At 42.3% G+C, this 21,898-nt stretch overlaps 1 protein-coding gene across 1 annotated transcript in view; it reads left to right on the plus strand.

The window, feature by feature from the left end:
- Positions 1 to 19,801, plus strand: part of LOC141051011 (uncharacterized) — an 89,524-nt gene extending 69,723 nt beyond the window's left edge. The window contains exon 11 of the mRNA XM_073547788.1: positions 16,932 to 19,801. Within this exon, the coding sequence (XP_073403889.1) occupies positions 16,932 to 19,345 (2,414 nt within the window). The 3' untranslated portion in view covers positions 19,346 to 19,801. The remainder of the gene's footprint in view (positions 1 to 16,931) is intronic.
- The last annotated feature ends 2,097 nt before the right edge of the window (positions 19,802 to 21,898 follow it).

Here is a 21,898-nt window from a genome sequence, read left to right on the forward strand (position 1 = left end):
TGATTGGTGACTCAGTAGTGTCTGCCCTTTTCTTTTTTTTTCAGCCCCCCCCCTTGCGCCACCCCCGTACTCACATACAACTGCCGCCGAACTTTCATAAGGGAAACAGTTCACTTATCAGAGCTCGTACCGGCTATTTTAGACACTTTTATTTTCGCCACCCCGGTGCGCACATGCAGTTCACTTATCAGAGCTAGGGCCTGGGCTGTTTTAGACTTTTTTTTTCCACAGTCATTTTTTTCTTCCAGCTTTTTCTTTTCAGAATAGTTTACACCAATCACTATCCCCCCCACACATACGCATACAGTTATCAATAAAGTACACACAAAGCACCATATTCACACAAAAAATGTCCTCGTCAAATTCGTCCCAACAGCGCTATTCAGTGAAGGAGGCATATTCTTTACTTGCCTCCGACACTGATAGCGAGGGAGAGGATCCCACATTTCTGTACTTTTCGGATTCTTCATCCTCATCCTCTTCCCCCTCCTCATATTCCTCCTCGGGTCCTATGGAACCGCCTCACAGATGCCCTAGGACAGAAGATGAATTTAAATTTCAAAAAACTGACCGTCACATCCAAGCATAAACATAGTGTGAACAGGTGCTTAACCTAGAGTCACCAACTCATATACAGTACATTCAAACAAAAAAGAAAGGACACTGTAGCTCCATAACCTGCAAACATGAAATATGAAAAATGAATTGCATTACTGCATTAGAAATATGAAAAATTGAGAAAGCTTAGCGCATAAAATGGCCAATTTATATGTACCTAGAAGCCACGGTAAGTCGTTTCTTGTATTCCAGGACCCTAACCTAATGCCAATCCACACTTAGGTTCCCATTCAGATGAAGACTTTAGTCTAAGTGAGGATTGGCAATTTCTCCTGTTACCCTTGGGAAAATAAAAAATTGGGGACTTAAAGATCATTTTTGTGGAAAAAAAGAATATTTTTTTCACGCCCGGGCATCATAAACTTTAATGAAACATTTGGGGGTTCAAAGTGCTCCCCACACATCTAGATAAGTTCCTTAGGTGGTCTAGTTTCCAAAATGTGGGGGGTTTCCACATCAGGGGCTCGTCAAAAGCGACATGGCTTGTGATCTCAATTCCAGCCATTTTTATGTTGAAAAAGTCAAACTGCGCTCCTTCCCTTCTGAGCCCTGCCATGTGCCCAATCAGTGGTTCCCCCCACATATTGGATATCGGGGTACTCCGGTGCAATTTTGCATTTTTAGAAGCTCTTGGGTTGCAAAGGGCCCATATATTGTTCTTGCACAAGGGCCCTTTTCTGTCTGTGTCCGCCTGTGACCCCTAACCAGGTAATCATGATTATAACTACGGTGGTATATGGGAACTTCAGGAGATGACCCCACTGTTATTGAAAATAAAGCTCTATACAAAGACCAGCACTGATATTACCACCATATGGTGACATAAAGTGGTAGATACCAATCCTGCAGGACATGTAGAGATTACTGCACAGTTATGTGGGGGGACCACTGTTTGGGCACATGGTAGGGCTCGGAAGGGAAGGAGGGCCGTTTGACTTTTTCAAACTAAAATTGGTTGGAATTGAGATCGGACCCTATGTCGTGTTTGACAAGCCCCTGATGTTCCTAAACAGTGGAAACCCCCCACAAGTGACCCCATTTTGGAAACTAGACCCCCTAAGGAACTTATCTAGATGTGTAATGAGCACTTTGATCCCCCAAGTGTTTCACTAAAGTTTATAATGCCCGTACGTGAAGAAAAAAAAAAATTTCCACAAAACTGATCCACGTCTGAGATCCCCTATAACAATAATGTTTAAGTGCCCACTTAACATTTAATAATGTACCCTGAGTTCCCCATGTATAACTTCTCTATATACAGTATGCTGGGCCTACAGCTCCCCTATACACCGTATGATGATCCCACAGCTCCCATATACGAGGGACTGCTGATAAGTCTTTGGCTTTACCCAGAAAGAAACGAGATTGGAAGATGAAACTTTACATTTATTCCACATACTCTCCACTGATGTCAACACTTCCTAAATTGAAATTCCAAGTTCTGTAAGCCTTGTAAAAAGAAGGATTTTGGTTGTGCTTCAAACCAGGCATCCGTAACATCTATGGCATCAGAAATTATGTGATATTTGGTACCGTTAAATTGTTACTTCGGGTTTGGAAAAAGATGATAGTCGGAGGGAGCTATATCTGCTGAATAACCAGCTAGTAGCCCAGCTCCGCCAGTTTCGCCTGGTTGCTTGTGCAGTGTGAGCGGAGGCGTCTTGCAAGAACAAGATTCCTTTGGACAACTTTCTGCGCCTTTTGGCCTTCAGAGCTGCCTTCAGTTGGTCCAAAAGTTCAATGTAATACCTTGCATTGATGGTGGAACCCTATTGAAGGTAGTCCACTAGCCTTATGCCCTCCTTATCCAAGAACACAGACGCCATTACCTTATTGGCTGATTTTTGTTCCCTGAACTTCTTTTGATGAGGAGAACCACTGTGCCTCCACTCTTTTGACTGCTCCTTGGTTTCAGGGTCATACAAGTAAATCCAGATCTAATCCATAGTGACCAGTTGATCCAGGAAGTTCTTATCAGTCTGGAAATGCTGACAAATGGACTGTGAAGTTTTCACTCGCATGCTTTTCTGATCTGTTGTCAAACATTTGGGGACCCACTTTGCAGATACCTTCTTCATGTCCAAATGTTCATGGATAATTACACAAACACATTCACTGGAGATCCCCATGATGTTTGCTATTGCTTTAGCTGAAATTCGACGATTCTCCAGTATGAGGTTGTGCACAGCATTGATGATCTCCGGAACAACAACAACTCTCGGTCGTCCGGGAACTTCCTCATCGTTGGTGCTGAAGTGGCCCGTTTTAAATTTGGCAACCCAGTTCTTAATTGTAGAATTTGAAGGGCATTGATCCTCCAATGTTTGCGACATATCACCATAAATATCCTTCACGGACTTTCCTTTCAAAAACAAGAATTTTATCACTCCTCTGCTCTCATTTGCTGTGAATATTGCATTAGACTCCACCATTTTGTTTTCCCACTTGCATAGAACACTGTTGCCATAAGCTAAAACACAAAATTTTGAAACCATAAATTAGACACATAAGGTTTTTATGTGATGTAACATTCGTTACAATAGAAACAAAAAAAGCCAGAGGCTTATCACTAGCCCATCGTACATAGTATGATGTCCACCAGAGTTCCCATATACACAGTATGATGATCCCACAGCTCCTCTATACACAGTATGATGGGCCCACAGCTCCCCTATACACAGAATAATGGACCCACAGCTCCCTTATACATAGTTTGATGTCCCCCAGGGTTCCTCTACACATATAATGATGTCCCCACTGCTCCTCCAATACACAGTATAATAGTTAATAGCGTTTGGACACTGTGCAGCTCCTGCACTGAGAGCCCCTCTGCAGGGAGGAAATTAACTTTATTCCTCCCGGCAGCCTTGCTCTTCCAGTCATAGGAGTTGTGCTGGCAGGGTTTCAGTCACTGCTCTGTGTATAGAGAGTTCCAGCTGTAACCTCACCCCGGCACTGACTGACAGCCGCCTGAGCACCGTCTGCCACCCAGTAGTTACCCTATTATTTATAGAAATAATGATGCATCTTAAGTGCCCACTTGTTATTTAACTCAGTCCCCATATGTACAGTAGTAATGGCCCCAGCATCGCTGATGTGAGCAGGGGTTCATGTGATGATTCTTTTGGCTTCTTCCAATTATCTTCTATTGAGTGAAGTCAGACTTATCTAGTCGACACATGCAAATAGCAAACGTGGTCGCATGACTGCCTGATCGCACCAGTGGTCTTGGGATCTCATCACGGCAGGCGCAACCCATTATGATTTTCCAGTCTCTAGTCTCAGAGTGACTGCAAACAATTATCCCAAGCCTTTAATAACTTTATAATATTAATAAATTGCTTATTATTAAATAAATGCAGCCCGTGGTTACTGTACAGTTATACTTGGAATTTCGGGGCCCCCTTGAAACTCTACCCAGGCTTCACCCTAGCCCTGCCTCCACCCCGCAGACCTTCCACAGACCCACCACCCCCTCTTGGAAAAACTCCAGTTCTGCACCACATCTTAACCAATCACACATTTACATTTCCTATCACCACGTACCGTATTTTTCAGATTATGAGACGCTCTGGATTATAAGACGCACCCCTAATTTTGAGGAGAAAAATAGGAGAAAAAAATTGTTTTTAGTAAAATGGTAGTGCTTCTTATAATCTATTTGTCTTATTCCTTTTGCTTACCGGGGGTGGTGGCTGTGGTGAAGCAAGGTCCCAAGTCGCTACTGGAGGAGGCAGGAGTGGGGTGATGCTGCAGGCCACAGGCTGGGATGAGGGGATGTCCGATGTGTAGGCCAAATGTAATATACATACATCACGTTTGTGGCAATTTTTGCCGCCGTTTCCGTGCATTTGGCCACAATTATTTTATATAGCTTTTCTGATGCCCTATATGGGGGACTACATAGCCATATATTCAGAATAGGTTACGCGCTTGCGCTTGCAAGCAATGTATCCGTTATCATCATTAACTTTGCGAGCGCATTGGATATCCACACGTTATACTGTTTCCTTGATGCTTTCTGCCTGACACTATGGCAACCCTCTGTGTTTGCGCCTGCGCATTGGATAGTGTGACTTTACCCTGCTCAGCATTTGGAAGCTATTATATGTTTTTGAGTCATCTTTGTTTGCGCATGCGCAATCCACTTCCCAGCCACCGCTTTTGTGCATTTGGTCACGATTATCTTATATAGCCTTTCTGATGCCCTATATTTGGGACTACGTAGCCATATATTCAGTTATGGTTACGCGCTTGCGCTATGCGATTGGGTATTTTTACGAACGCATCTGATAACCACACGTTATACAGCTTCCTTGACGATTTCTGCCTGACACCATGGCAACCCTCTGTGTTTGCGCCTGCGCATTAGATAGTGTGACGTTACCCTGCTCGGTACTTGGAAGCTACCATGTTTTTGAGTCATCCTTTTCTGCGCATGCGCAGTGGGCTGTGTTACGTCACATTGCTCTAAACCCGGAAATTACCATGAGTCACGGATCACTCCCAGTTCCTCGGCGCGTCCGTGAGTCCTGGCCTCCATTGCGGCTAATTAGGTATGTCGCCGCAGCTGCTGTGTATATTTGTCGATTTTCTACTATATTTATATGAGTGTAATAGACCGACTCTTTAGCCCCTGACGAAGCCACCTTGCGGTGGCGACACGCGTCGGGCACTCCACAAGCTTCCCCCTTGTAAGTGGTTTCACATTGGGACTATGCAGGCAGGATCCTATTTTTGCATTATCAGCTCATTGGGCTACACTTTATACGCTATATTTTATATAGGTTGCTGATTCCTTTTGTATCTCATGGTTGCAGTGTGTTCCTCTTATTTATATGGCTCTTATTTGTGTGCATTTGCATAGCCTGTTATACAGGATGTTTAATTCTAACAGATCTACCTCTGTATAGGACTATTAAGATCTAAGCAGATATGTATACCCTTGACAATGTAATATTGTTGCAGGCTTGTTATAGCACATTTTAAAGCCACTTGTATATATTTCTATCTACTTTAGGGAGTCTTGTTTGGCTCTATTGTGAGCCTTGTGCTTTGTCTATGTCATTTTTTGACTTTTTAATGTTTTTAACAAGCTTTTTGTTTGTCTATTACCAATAAAATTTGTAATTTTGCAGTGATCCCTGCATTGATGGTCAGTAGCTTTCTTCTCTCAATTTATGTCCGATGTGTAGTGCGCCGCTGCTGGTGTCCAGTGCTGCGGGGGTGTCTGGCGCTGTGGGTGCGCGGCGGTGCTGTTGGGGGTCTCCGGTGCTGTGGGGGGCTCTGCCGACATTTTGCGAAAGGCCAGAGCCCCCACAGTTCCGTGGTTTCCAATGCTGTGGACTCCGGGAAGTGGCCCCCGGGGGGCGGCGCATGCGCAGATGGAGATCTTGGCATCAGGATCTCGGGAGATAAGATTTCAGCACTGAAATCTGCAACCTGCCACTGTGCAGAGTTTGTCAGACAGGGGAGCCGGCATTGTGCTACTCTCTCCCTGACACCTCAGGTACAGCCAAATGACAAAAGTGGCCGTGTGCCCCAGTGGGCCGCTGCATGTGACGGGTCACGGGGCAACAGCCCCCTCTGCCCCCCAAAGTAGCTACGCTACTGTCGTCAGCACTGAAAATGACAGGAAAAGGCAGTGGGGTGAACAGAGGAAGGAGGTGTGCAACTGTTCCGCAGAGCACCTACATACCTGAATTTCTCTGTCAAAGATTTAGGTGTTCTCCAGTTTGGGACTTGATTAACCCCTTTATCCCTCGAGGGTGTTTTGCACGTTAATGACCGGGCCAATTTTTACAATTCTGACTACTGTCCCTTTATGAGGTAATAACTCTGGAACACTTTAACGGATCTTGGCTTTTCTGAGATTTTTTTTGTGACATATTGTATTTCATGTTGGTGGTAAAATTTCTTCGATATAACTTGAGTTTATTTGTGTAAAAAAAACTGAAATTTGGCGAAAATGTTGTACATTTTGCAATTTTCAAACTTTGAATTTTTATGCCCTTATGTCAGAGAAATATGTCACACAAAATTGTTAATTTGTAACATTTTCCACATATCTACTTTATATCAGCACAATATTGGAAGCAAAAAATTTTTTGTTTTGAAATTATAACCGTTAAAAGTTGACCAGTGATTTCTCATTTTTACAACAAAATTTACAAAACCTTTTTTTTTAGGGTCCAACTCACATTTGAAGTCACTTTGGGGGGGTCTGTGTGATAGAAAATACCCAAAAGTGACACCATTCTAAAACCTGCATGTCTCAAGCTGACCAAAATCACTTTCAGGAAATGTATTAACCCTTCAGGTGCTTCACAGGAATTAATGGAATGTGAAATGTAACTTTTTTTCACTAAAATGTAACTTTAGACAATTTTTTTATTTTCACAAGGGTAACAGGAAAAAATGAACCCCAAAATTTATAATGCAATTTCTCCCGAACATGCCGATACGCAATATATGGGGAAAAAAAACACTGTTTAGGCGCACGGCAGAGCTGAGAAGGAGCGCAAAATTGGCTGGAAATGAGATTGGACAACTTATCACGTTTGGAGAGCCTCTGATGTGCCTAAACAGTGGAACACCCCCCACAAGTGACCCCATTTTGGAAATTAGACCCCCCCCTCCCCAGGAACTTATCTAGATGTGTAGTGAGCACTTTGAACCCCCAAGTGTTTCACTAAAGTTTATAATGTAGAGCCGTGAAAACAAAATATCATATTTTTTCCACAAAAATGATTTTTTTTAGCCCCCAATTTTTTATTTTCGCAAGGGTAACAGGAGAAATTGGACCCCAAAAGTTGTTGTCCAATTTGTCCTGAGTACGCTGATACCCCCCCATATGTGGGAGAAAACGACTGTTTGGGCAGACGTCGGTGTTCTGAAGGGAAGTAGTGACATTTTGGAATGCAGACTTTGATGGAATGGTCTGCTGGCATCATGTTGCGTTTGCAGAGCCACTGATGTGCCTAAACAGTAGAAACCCCTCACAAGTGACTCCATTTTGGAAACTAGACCCCCTAAGGAACTTATCTAGATGTGCCTAAACAGTGGCAATGCCCAACAAGTACCCCCTTTTTGGAACTAATTTACTGTTTCCTGGCATGTGAATTTTATAATGTAGTGGTATACGTGAGTTGTGTAGTGTTCATCAGATTGTCATACTTCAGTGGTGTAATGTTCATCAGGTTGTCATACGTCAGTTGGGTAAGTCAGAAATTAATTTAGTAGTGCTTGGAGGTGTGGTACAGTCTGAAGCATTCTTTCATACACAGGCCAGGTTTCTTGGGGCAGTTGTCGCATTGATAAATGGTTTCCTTGGGTATTCCCCTTTTGTAACACACTCGGCACCTCTTTTGCGACCTACCTTTTTTCCCACTTTGAGGGACCTTCCCCGGGAAATGCTGACCTGGCATGATACAATCACATTCAGTTCCGGAAGTCCTGGGGCCCGCTCCTTCCTGATCTCCAAAGATTAAGGCCTTAATCACTACCTCCTGGAACTGAAGGTACGACGTATTGGTCTGGCCTGCACATCGTGACAGCAGGAAAGCGTTGAGCATTGTACAGATGGCAATGTGCACAGCCAGCTTCTTGTACCACACTTTGGACTTTCTCAAATCACTGTATGGCTGGAGGAGTTGATCAGAGAGAGATCAACGCCCCCCATGTTTTTGTTGTACCCCAGTACGCAGTCCGGTTTGCAGACTTGTCCAGGAGTCCCTCGTACAGTGCCGAGGGCGCTGCCATCACCGTGTATGGTGGTCAAGAAAGGCATCCCTCTTGTTCTTTTACTTGTCCACCAGCAGGTGGTCACTACATTGGGCTCTGCTGTCACTCCTGAGCATCTGCCCAATTAGCGTTTTCGGGAGGCCCCTCTGATATTTGCAGACAGTACCACAGGCTGCTGTACCTCGCGCAGAGAGGGATTTGAAGAGTGGGATGCTGGTATAAAAGTTATCCATGTATATGTGATAACCTTTATCCAGACGTGCAAAACCTTTATGACTGCATAAGTACATCAACTACACTTTCAAAATATTTCCATTCAAAATTTTTTTATGGATTCAATGACTCATACGTACAATTTAACACGGTTATTGTTGCATTATGGTGGTATGTGAAATATACAAAAAGTGTAGAAAAATATTTCAAGATTAGATTACTCATCCATACAGTATTACATGCTTTCTGTCACATTTTGGTGGTATATAACAGTAGAAAAATGCATTTGTAACTTTTGCTTGTTTCTTCACATTTCTTACCCATACACTATTCCGTATTCTGGGGTACATTTTTGTGATACTTAAAGGGAAGGTGCCATCAAAAAAAAAATTTTCTCAGAAATTGAAAACATGTAAACAATTAATGTTTAAATTTTCTTTGAAAATATTATTTGTTTATAATTTAGTAAAATATGAAAAATAATTTTAAAAGGTTTGGTATCTCAACTTTTAAACACTAGGGGGAGCAGCAACTGAAATTTGACAAAAACCTAGTGTACAACTAGCTCACATTACTGCACTGCAGTAATTATGAGCTGAATCTTCTGACGTGTTTGATGTCTCTCCTCCCCTTCTGGTTGTTTGCTAAGAAATAAGAGAGGGTGACATTTAGGAACACAGTGCGGAGCCATTTTGTTGGTGACTGCAAAGTTATACTGACAAGTAGACAGACACCGAGGATGGCAGGCAGCAACGATTTTGTTAGTTGGTGCTGCTCGCTGTATCACGCAGACATACTGGGAGGAGAGGAGTGCATAGGAGGGAAAGCGACCCATGGGAAGAGAGACATGCAGGGGGGAGAGGAGTTCATAGGAGAGAAAGCGACCCATGGGGAGAGAGACATGCAGGGGGGTGAGGAGTGCATAGGAGGGAGAGTGACCAGGCACAGGGGGATAGAGAGCACACATGGAGAGAGAGACCAGACACAGAGGATAGAGAGCACACATGGGGAGAGAGAGGCACAGGGGAATAGAGAGATGTGTCTATGGGGGGGTCACAGAGAGAGATATATGGGGGAAGGAGCAGCGTGACAGCAGCACAGTATTTCAGGAGACCAGTGTGCTGGTCTATGGGGGGTCACAGATGGAGATATATGGTGGAAGGAGCAGGGTCACAGGAGCCCAGAGTATTTCAGTAGTGCAGTGTGCTGGTCTATGGCGGGGTCACAGAGAGAGATATATGGGGGAAGGAGTAGCGTGACAGCAGCACAGTATTTCAGGAGACCAGTGTGCTGGTCTATGGGGGGTCACAGAGGGAGATATATGGTGGAAGGAGCAGGGTCACAGGACCCCAGAGTATTTCAGGAGTGCAGTGTGCTGGTCTATGAAGGGTCAAAGAAAGCGATAAATATGGTGGAAGGAGCAGGGTGACAGCAGCACAGAGTATTTCGGGATAGCAGTATGCTGATCTATGGGGGGGTCACAGAGGGAGATGTATGGTGGAAGGAGCAGGATAACAGCAGCACAGTGTAGTTCAAGAGTGCAGTGTGCTGGTCTATGGGGGATCACAGAGAGGGATATGTGGGGGAAGGAGCAGGGTGACAGGAGCATAACATATTTCCGAAGTGCATTGTGCTGGTCTATGGGAGGTCACAGAAAGAGATATATGGGGGGAGGAGCAGGATGACATACAGCAGCACAGAGTATTTCAGGAGAGCATTGTGCTGGTCTATGGGGTAGTGTGCTGACGCTCACACTCACGCTGACGCTCACACTCAAGCTGACGCTTACACTCACAAGCTGATACTCACAAGCTGATACGGGCAGCACGGTGGCTCAGTGGTTAGCGCTGCAGCCTTGCAGCGCTGGAGTCCTGGGTTCGAGTCCCACCAAGGACAACATCTGCAAGGAGTTTGTATGTTCTCCCCGTGTTTGCGTGGGTTTCCTCCGGGCACTCCGGTTTCCTCCCACACTCCAAAAAAACATACTGATAGGGAATTTAGATTCCCCATCAGGGACAGTGATGAAAATATGTGCAAACTGTAAAGCGCTGCGGAATATGTTAGCGCTATATAAAAAATAAAGTATTATTATTATTATTATACTCACACTCAGCCTGACACCATCATTACTAAGCCGACAAGTAAACACAAACACACACAAACCTATGCACACTTTGCCACTAGCCTATGTAGGAGTGTTAACAAAACGAACATACATAGCCTGTAACCAGACAGCAACTGATAATTTGAAAGAAAAAAAATTGCATGGGCTCCCGCGTAATTTTAATAATCAGCAGAGGGAAAGCCGATGCTGGGATAGCCTGGGAAGGTGGTAATACCCATGGAGCTTCCCAGGCTATTAATATCAGTTCACAGCTGTATACTTAGCCTTTACTGGCTATTAAAATGGGGACCCCAACAAAAATTGATGTGGGATCCCCTATAATTAATAACCAGCAAAGGCTATGCAGACATCTGCGACTGATATTAATAACCTAGGAAGGGGCCATGGATATTGGCACCCCCCAGGCTAAAAACATCAGCGCTCTCCAATTCTGGCACTTAGCCTTGCTCTTCCCACTTGTCCAGTATCGGTGGCAAGTGGGGTAATATTTGGGTTGATGTCACCTTTGTATTGTCAGGTGACATCAAGCCCACGGCTTAGTAATGGAGAGGCTTCTATAAGACACCCATCCATTACTAATTCTATATTTATATGGTAGCCAGAATAAAGTCCTTTATTAATCTTAATTAACCCATACTTTCCAAACGCCCAATCCCCGACTCCCTCGTCTCCTGCAACAAAAATAAAATATTAAACCACAAATATTCCTCACCTGTCCAACGAGAAGATAATCCATAATGTCCCATGACAATCCTGATCACTTTGAGAGCAGTCACATCAGTGATATGACTGCTTTCAAAGACAGTCTGAGATACACTGACAGGAGGTAATCCTCCCTCAGTGTATCACTGCGCTTCCGTGAGAGTTCACCGGAGTTCATTAGCTCCTGTGCTGTCCCTTTATGGCACCATTGCTGCTTGGGAAAATTCACCCGATGTGACTGTTCTACACGTGAGATAACCGTGGGGCAATCTGCATTACCTGGACTACGGCAGACAGGTGAGTATAGGTTGGTTTATTATTTTACATTATTTCTAGGAGACGAGGGCTTCAGGGATTTGGTGTGAGGTGAATATAATCTTTTTTTTATTTTTATGTGAATATGTATGTAATGTAATTTTCTTTTTTTTTTTAACTGTGAGCATAGGCGCCGGCAGATGATACTACTCTCCCATCATGCATAGCCTGATGGGAGCAGTAGTCTCATTGGCCCGCGCCTGCTTTTTTACCGCAAGTCATTGCTGTGGGTCAGTCAGCTACGGAATCACGCTGACATCTGCCAGCATGATCCCACAGCGATGTGACCGACAGTACTGGTGGTAGCGTTACCGCGGGTGACAATCACAGCTGCGGGGTAACGCTGACATGTGACAGCATGACCCTGCAGCTCTTGTCATTGCACGCACTGAGCAGTGTGTGCAATGAGAGGGGAAAATAAAGCCCACAGAATACGCTGCGGGCTACAACAAAATGGCCGCGATCTCCTCCCACAGCTGTGACCTGGACAGCCCAGGAGAGTGTGCTCAGATCACAGCTAATCAGTTACAGTGTTATAGATAGGGTCTGCGTCCGGCCGCTGATGTGTATGCCCAGGGCAGCTGTATTTGCAGAGTGTAAGTGATGTACAGCGACTCTTAAACCCTGCAAAGCAAAATGGCAGCCACCAGTGGCTGCAAAAAAATTAATTAAAAAAAAATTGTAAATACTGTGTACTTGAAAATGTTATAAAAATAAGGAATTTAACATTTTTTTTATAATATAAAAACGCCGCACCTTCCCTTTAAGAGTAAAAAAAAAATATGTTTCAAAATTTTTCTGGGTTACATTTCTCAGCCATACAGTGTTCTTAGGTAAATTTCATTGGTACATATTCCTCAAACAACTTGTTCAAAATTTTATTGTTATTATATTGATCACCGATAGATTATTCCTGAGTACATTTCCTTGGTATATATCCCTCAAAAAAGCTTGTTCAAAATTTATCAGTATTGTATTGCTCGCACATAGGGTATTACATCTTCTTCGGAACAGTTGGTTGCTTTATATACGCCTCAGAAAACTTCAAATTTTATCAGTATTTTGTTTCTGATCCATAGACTATTACGTGTTCTGGAGTCCATTTCGTTGGTATAAAATCCTCAAAAAACTTGTTAAAATATGCATCGGTATTATATTGCTCATCCATAGGGTATTACATCTTCTTGGGTGCATTTTGTTGCTATACAAGCCTCAAAAAACTTGTTTAAAACTTTATCGGTATTATAATGCTCACCTGTAGACTATTCCGTCGTCTGGAGTACATTTAGAGTTGCTATATAAGCCTCCAAAAACTTGTTCCAAATTTATCGGTATTATATTGCTTACCCATAGGGTACTACATCTTTTGGGGTACATTTTGTTGCTATAAAAGCCTAAAAAAAATCTTCAACATTTATTGTTATTATATTGCTCATCCATAGGGTATTGCATCTTCTTGGGTACATTTAATTGGTATATAACCCTCAAAAAACTTGTTAAAAAATTTAGACTGTGTAAACATTGCAGATTTGGTGCGTATTTGTTGCATTTTTTTTCTGCACAGATTTGTGTCAAAACCTGAAGCAAACATGGTGCCAACAAAATGAATGAGAAACCTGAAGTGTCATGCACACATTAAGTATTTTTGACTTGGAGATTTGGTTCAGAACATAATTGGCAGCATGTAAATTCTCTGTGCATTTTTTCCCTGCATTTTTCACTGTTCACTTCATTCAAGTCAATCAAAAACGCACCAAAGATGTGTGTTTTTGCAGCTGTGTTTTTCCTGTCAAGAGATGCAGAAATTTTACTCGACACCATCATTACTAAGCCGACAAGTAAACACAAACACACACAAACCTATGCACACTTTGTCACTAGCCTATGTAGGAGTGTTAACAGAACGAACGTACATAGCCTGTAACCAGACAGCAACTGATAATTTGAAAGAAAAAAAATTGCATGGGCTCCCGCGTAATTTTAATAACCAGCAGAGGGAAAGTGCCGATGCTGGGATAGCCTGGGAAGGTGGTAATACCCATGGAGCTTCCCAGGCTATTAATATCAGTTCACAGCTGTATACTTAGCCTTTACTGGCTATTAAAATGGGGACCCCAACAAAAAATGATGTGGGATCCCCTATAGTTAATAACCAGCAAAGGCTATGCAGACATCTGCGACTGATATTAATAACCTAGGATGGGGCCATGGATATTGGCACCCCCCCTAGCTTTTATGACTCTATGAGTACCAATACATGACAATTCGAACAGAATTTGTATGAGGTCCTCCTTTATGTCTAATGCAGGGTGTTTCTGAGACCCTTATTTTTGACATTTCTTGCTTCCTCCATAAATTACACTGAAATTTCCTATTTTTTATTAAAAAAAACCAGTTTGGGTTTACTTAAATTATATTTTATTTACATGCTTTTTAAATTTGGCCTTATATACATGTCATTATACAGGAAAAATGCTTCTTAACATTTTTTTTTCCTATAAAATGAAATTTCTCATGGGTTTGGAATGTTTTACCATCAGTTCTTGAAGTGGAGTAAAAGTGTGCAGAGATCTGGGAGTCAGAGATGCTTCCAGGGGTCTTCCCCATGCTATTTCCTTCCATTCCGAACTTTTCTCAATCATGTGAACATTTTCACTGCCCCCCAGACCTCTTTGTAGGGTCTGCCAGACCAGAAAGTTCAGCTTTCCCATTGATTCCCATTATAATCGTTACTTGAAAGGACCATGCGAGTATTAGAAATTGATCGGTTCTTGCATCCGAGCATTTTAGTGCTCGCTTATCCCTAGTGACATCTTCTCTGATTCAAGTAATTTCCATTCTTTTTTTGCCTCCATGCAGTACAAACGCCATGATTAGATTTCATGCCCACAGTTCGTCTCTGCAGACCTCCACCTTCTTCACCTGCAGCAGCACTTCTCAACACTGAGCCTTTACTCTGCCACATAAATATAAATGTCTCCCATGCTGCACCCTTGAATATATAATTGCCCTCTGTAAGGCAGCGGTAGCACCGTACACTGTGATGAGGCAGTAACCCACAAAGTTCAAGCATAAAAGTCTCTTTAATTTGTTATCTTCACACATAAAAGGTTCCAATTAACACAAATGCATATAACTTTAGTGCATATTGTCATTGTTCAATTCACACCAGTTCATAGCACTACACAGTACTCCGTGTCCTTTAGACTGCAGTGTACACACGCTAGTCCTCCTCTGACTAGTTCCCGTGGGTGTCCTACACCGCTTGTATCACAGTCTCTACTCACAGCCGTACACAGTCCAGGATATCCTCCGGATCAAAGCCGGGCTCCATATCTACATGTTTTGCAATCATTACACACCAGTCCTCATTCGGGCACAGGACATCCACCTCCGGGTACAGGACTGTCCACAACTGAGACCAGTTACCGTAGACAACTTGCATCACTGTGTATACTGTCAGTGCCAGGCCTATTGGCTCCGCTCCATCCTGTGCTCTGCACACCAACTGCTCTGCACAGCAACAAGCACCAACACACTCTGGCCCTGATACACCTGAAACTAACTCAGAACTCCTCAGATCTCACTAACCCTTTCCTGCAGAGTTTTTAACACGGCAACCTGTGGCTTCCAGCCACATGGAAAACCTTCATCTGCAATGGAACAGACTGCAACACTATCATACTGCTATCTGTTTTAAACACAACATCCAGAGCAGGTTTTCCCTACCTCTGTCTTGGACACTAACATGTCCAAGATTAATACTTTTATCAGTCTGCATTGCAGTAACAGCTACGCCCGTGACTGCCATGAACACCTATGGCCTTCATACTCCTTGCATATTCTGGGGAGACTACACAGCGACCTCTACCTGTGACATCCTCATACCCTCAATACGCCTCCGTGCGTATCTTGGGGAGAACACAAAGCGTCCCCTAGCTGTAACAGAGGTCACTGGCTCTCACCTTTCACTGTGCTTCCTGCTCAAAATAAATTTTAGTGCCCAATGAGTTGTGCTCAGCTTTGTTTTCTGGAGACACTGCCACCATACATTTTTAAGTGGCTTGTTTCTGCTAGAGAAATGCTAAAATGTAATTTGATAATAGTATTTGGGCACACAGCAGTGAATGTTTGGCTTTGGGAGCACAGATTTTGCTGGATTAGTCAATGGAAGCCATGTGACTTCTCAAGATCTAGTTGCTTTTCAAGGTCTATTGTTAAATTGTTACATTTGTTTTTCATTTAATTTTGCTGCAAAACTGTAGAGATAAAGGATTGGTCGGTGCTCTTGTCCACTGGTCCAACTGTCTTTAGAAAGACTGCATGGACCAGGGCTCATAACACTGAATGCCTGCTCTCTCTCGCCGTGGGCAGAACACGTCTCAGACAACACAGGGTGAGGGTAAAACAGTGTGGCAATAATTAATTGAACCACCAACACACAATAGCATATAGAACAGTCTGAGAAAATACCCAAGATGGTGCAAATTACAGAATCCCACCCTTCCGCTGACTTACCGGGATTAGAACTGCTTCCAATGCCAAATGCCCCCACAGTGAGGAGGTAACGACAAGCTAAGACGAGGACAGTTCATTGATTTACAAGGCCAGGTGACTTGATTGTCCCAACCTGGATTTTCTAAACGTCTTTGAGGGTTTAGTGATAGTCAATAAGGCAGCTCGGTGTTTCTTCAGTTGGAGCCATGATGGCAATGACTTCTGTAATGTAGAGTCTCTCTTAACGCAGCAGACCCTCCTTTTTATGGGGTGCAACTTCTCATTCTGTCATTCCACCACATGCTTGGGGGGGGGGAGGAGTTGGAAGGAGGCAATCCCACACTGCTGGAGTGTTCAAACAACATGCATTGATTGTCCTTCATATTGCAGAGCACGAATGGGCCATCAACATATTAACATTGTGCCTTTGTTTCCCAAAGATAGCAGAACGATACTAGGAATGCAATACTAGGACAGATACTATAGCAGCCAGTCAACAAAAGGCAGCCATTGAACATTAATTAAATTACAGTAGGGGACAACAGTCATACTCGCATGAACTCTAACTCATGTCCCTGGGCCTACTGAAATAATGTCTGGATAATTCACATTAAATGCACTGTCGCCACAAGGTTTTCAGTTTCTTTGGATATTTTAGAAATGTTTTAAAACTATAATTCAACATAATTTATTCAAAAATAATCTTTATTTTTGGCAGGTGACTGCACCAAGAGATCAGAGGGACAACTCACATCTTCAATTGTTAAATCAGATGACCTTGATATCACTCAAGATATACCTGACATCTGTGCCACTATTCCAAAAATACAGTCATCCTTTCATAGCAAAGATCGTTCATCTGATACTTTAAAACAGGTCCTATCTAATGAAACATCACAAACTATTAAGAAAAATAAAAGTCACAAAAGAGGAGTTAAATGTCTAACTGCTCTTACAGCAAACAAAACTAACAAAGAGGAGAAAAGATTTTCATCAGAGTGTGTGAAATATTTTAACCAAAAATTAGAGCTTGTTAGACAAAAAAGAGTTCATGCAAGGCAGAAGCCATATTCATGTTCACAATGTGGGAAATGTTTTGCAATTAAGTCAAAACTAGTTGCACATCAGCGAATTCACACAGGAGAGAAGCCATTTTCTTGTTTAGAATGTGAGAAACATTTTACCCAGAAGTCAGTACTTATTAGACATCAGAAAATTCACACAGGGGAAAAGCCATTTTCATGTTCAGAATGTCTGAAATGTTTTGCAGATAAATCAACCCTTAGTAAACATCAGAGAACTCACACAGGAGAGAAGCCATATTCATGTTCAGAATGTGGTAAATGTTTTGCATGTAAATCAGATCTTGTTACACATCAGAGAATTCACACAGGTGAGAAACCATTTTTATGTTCGGAATGTGAGAAATGTTTTGTAGATAAATCAGCTCTTTGTAGACATCAGAGAATTCACACAGGTGAGAAGCCATTTACATGTTCACAATGTTGGAAATGTTTTACAGACAGATCAGGTCTTGCTATACATCAGAGAACTCACACAGGTGAGAAGCCGTTTTCATGTTTAGAATGTGGGAAATGTTTTTCAAATAAATCACATCTTGTTAAACATAAGAAAACTCACACAGGAGAGAAGCCGTTTTCATGTTTAGAATGTGGGAAATGTTTTGCAAATAAGTCAAATCTTGTTAAACATCAGAAAACTCATACAGGGGAGAAACCATTTTTATGTTTAGAATGTGGTAAATGTTTTGCAGATATCTCATATCTTGTTATTCATCACAGAACTCACACAGGGGATAAGCCATTTTCATGCTCAGAATGTCAGAAATGTTTTGCTGATAGATCAGGTCTTGCTATACATCAGAGAACTCACACAGGAGAGAAGCCATTTTCATGTTTAGAATGTGGGAAATGTTTTGCAAATAAATCACATCTTGTGAAACATAAGAGAACTCACACAGGAGAGAAGCCATTTTCATGTTCAGAATGTGGGAAATGTTTTGCACATAAATCACATCTTGTGAAACATCAGAGAACTCACACAGGAGAGAAGCCATTTTCATGTTTAGAATGTTGGAAATGTTTTGCAGATAAATCACATCTTGTTAAACATCAGAAAACTCACACAGGGGAGAAGCCATTTTCATGTTCAGAATGTGGTAAATGTTTTGCAGATAAATCATATCTTGTTACACATCAGAGAACTCACACAGCAGAGAAGCCATTTTCATGTTCAGAATGCGGCAAATGTTTTGCCCATAAATCACACCTTCTTAAACATCAGAAAACTCACACAGGAGAGAAACCATTTTCATGTTCAGAATGTGAGAAATGTTTTACAGATAAATCAAATCTTGTTCAACATCAGAAAACTCACACAGGGGAGAAGTCATTTTCATGTTCAGAATGTCAAAGATGTTTTGCAGATAGATCAGGTCTTGCTATACATCAGAGAACTCACACAGGGGAGAAGCCATTTACATGTTCAGAATGTGGAAAATGTTTTGCACATAAATCACAACTTGTTAAACATCAGAGAACTCACACAGGAGAGAAGCCATTTTCATGTTTAGAATGTGGGAAATGTTTTGCACATAAATCACATCTTGTTAAACATCAGAGAACTCACACAGGAGTGAAGCCATTTTCATGTTCAGAATGTGGTAAATGTTTTTCTGATAAATCGTATCTAGTTAAACATCAGAGAACTCACACAGGGGAGAAGCCATTTTCATGTTTAGAATGTGGGAAATGTTTTGCAAATAAATCACATCTTGTTAAACATCAGAAAACTCACACAGGAGTGAAGCCATTTTCATGTTCAGAATGTGGTAAATGTTTTTCAGATAAATCGTATCTAGTTAAACATCAGAGAACTCACACAGGGGAGAAGCCATTTTCATGTTTAGAATGTAGGAAATATTTTTCAAATAAATCACATTTTGTTAAACATCAGAAAACTCACACAGGAGTGAAGCCATTTTCATGTTCAGAATGTGGTAAATGTTTTGCAGATACCTCATATGTTGTTACACATCAGAGCCCTCACACAGGGGAGAAGCCATTTTCATGTTCAAAATGTGAGAAATATTTTACAAACAAAGAGTCTTAATTAACATCAGATATCTCACAAAGGGAGAAGCCATTATCATATCTAAAGGTCAAAAATGTTTTACTTGAAAATCATATTTTGTTGACTGCAAAGGAAAATTCACACAGGTATAAACCATATATTTTTGACAAACCATACAGGAAAACACATAGGAGAGTGACAAAAAGTAAGCAAGAAAGTAAGTTAGAACTTGCATTTGAATTAAAACATGAGGTTATTAATATACAAATATTATCTAAAAATCAAATTGAATGCAATATTCCTCTGAATATTTCAGCTGCATATTTATATATTCACTAGATTATGGCCCGATGCTATCGCATCGGGAGGATGCGATAGCATCACACCTCTTGCCGTGTTAACCCTCAACACACACACTCCTCTCACCTTTCACCATCTCCACTCACTCTTTCACTCCGCATACGACCCCTTCTCTCACTCCGTCTCTCATACTCACGCCGTCATCGCCGCTGCTCCACGATCCCCGACATCTTCCGCCGGCGCCATCCTGGATCCAGACGTTGTCCACGCCGGCGACATGTTCTTGCGGCGCCATCTTGAGTATCGTGAAATCCCGCGATAGTCAAGATGGCGTCGCCGGAAGAACATGTCGCCGGCGTGGACGACGTCGGGATCCAAAATGGCGTTGGCGAAATCTCGCGAGTTTTCGCCGACGCCATTTTGGATCCCGACGTCGTCCTCGCCGGCGACATGTTCTTGCGGCGACGCCATCTTGAGTATCGCGGGATTTCGCAGATCCAAAATAACGTCGCCACAGGAACATGTCGCCGGCGTGGATGCCGTCGGGATCCAAAATGGCGTCGGCGAAATCTCGCGAGATTTCGCCAACGCCATTTTGGATCCCGACGTCCTCCACGCCGGCGACATGTTCTTGCGGCGACGCCATCTTGACTATCGCGGGATTTCGGCGATCCAAAATGGCGTCGCTGCAAGAACATGTCGCCGGCGTGGAGGACGTCTGGATCCAGGATGGCGCCGGCGGAAGAAGATGTCGGGGGTTGTGGATCAGCGGCGATGACGGTGTGAGTATGAGAGACGGAGTGAGAGAAAGGGTCGTATGTGGAGTGAAAGAGTGAGTAGAGATGGTGAAAGGTGAGAGGAGTGTGTGTGTTGAGGGTTAACATGGAAAGAGGTGTGCGGTGACGTCACCGGTTACAACTGGACGGAAGTTGTTACAACCGGAAGTTGCTTAGGGCATTTATTATTATAGATTATATGGACAAGAATATTACAACACCTCCCCTTAACTCCATAGTGACAGAACCAATTTGGTACTTAATGACCAAGCCAATTTTTACAATTTTGACCACTGTCACTTTGAGGTTATAGCTTTGGAACGCTTCAACGTATCCCACTGATTCTGAGATTATTTTTTCGTGACATATTGTACTTCATGTCAGTGGTAACATTTCTTCAATGTAACTTGTGTTTATTTATGAAAAAATGGAAATTTGGCAAAAATTTAGAAAATTTTGCAATTTTCAAACTTTTACAGTGCTGTGCAAATTAATTGGGACAAAGCATTTTTTTAAGTAAAATTGTATGTTGAGTACCAGTCAGTGATTCAACCAGTTTTAACTGCTTTGAACAGGCGTGAGTGCATGTTCAAAGCAGTTAAAACTGGTTTGAATCACTGACTGGTAACCAACTTACGATTTTACTTAAAAAAAAAAAATGTTTTGTCCCAATTAATTTGCACAGCACTGTAATTTTTGGACACTTAAAGCAGAGAGTGGTGTCACACAAAATAGTTAATAAATAACATTTCCCACATGTCTCCTTTACATCAGCACAATTTTGGAAACTTTTTTTTTGTTAAGACATTATAAGGGTTAAAAGTTGACCAGTGATTTCTCATTTTTCCAACAAAATTTATTAAACCATTTTTTTTAGGGCCCACCTCACATTTGAAGTGAGTTTGGGGGGTCAATATAACAGAAAATACCCAAAAGTGAATCTATTCTAAAAATTGCACCCCTCAAGGTCCGCAAAACCACATTCAAGAAGTTTATTAACCCTTCAGGTGCTTCATGAGAACTAAAGCAATGTGGAAAGAAAAAAATCAACATTTTACTTTTTTCACAAATTTACTTTTGAACCGATTTTTTTTTATTTTCACAAGGGTATCAGGAGAAAATGGACCACAAAATTTGTTGTGCAATTTCTCCTTAGTACGCTGATGCCCCATATGTGGGGAAAAGCCACTGTTTGGGTGCATGGCAGGGCTCAGAAGGGAGGGAGCACCATTTGACTTTTTGAACGTAAAATTGGCTGGAACCAAAGGTGTTACCATGTCACGTTTGGAGACCTCCTGATGTACCTAAACAGTGGAACCCCCCAATTATAACTCCAACCCTATCCCCAACACACTCCTAACCCTAATCCCCAACCACAACCCTAATTCCAACCCTAACCGTAATCCCACAATCCTAACCCTAGCCCAACCCTAACTTAAGCCCAACTCTCTTTAGCCAAACTCACTAGCCCAACCCTAAATTTAACCCAACTCACTTTAGCCCAACTCTAACCCTA

This window comes from Dendrobates tinctorius, unplaced genomic scaffold (assembly GCF_039654945.1).
Source record: "Dendrobates tinctorius isolate UK_male_01 unplaced genomic scaffold, ASM3965494v1 ptg000155l, whole genome shotgun sequence".
NCBI classification, from domain to species: domain Eukaryota; kingdom Metazoa; phylum Chordata; class Amphibia; order Anura; family Dendrobatidae; genus Dendrobates; species Dendrobates tinctorius.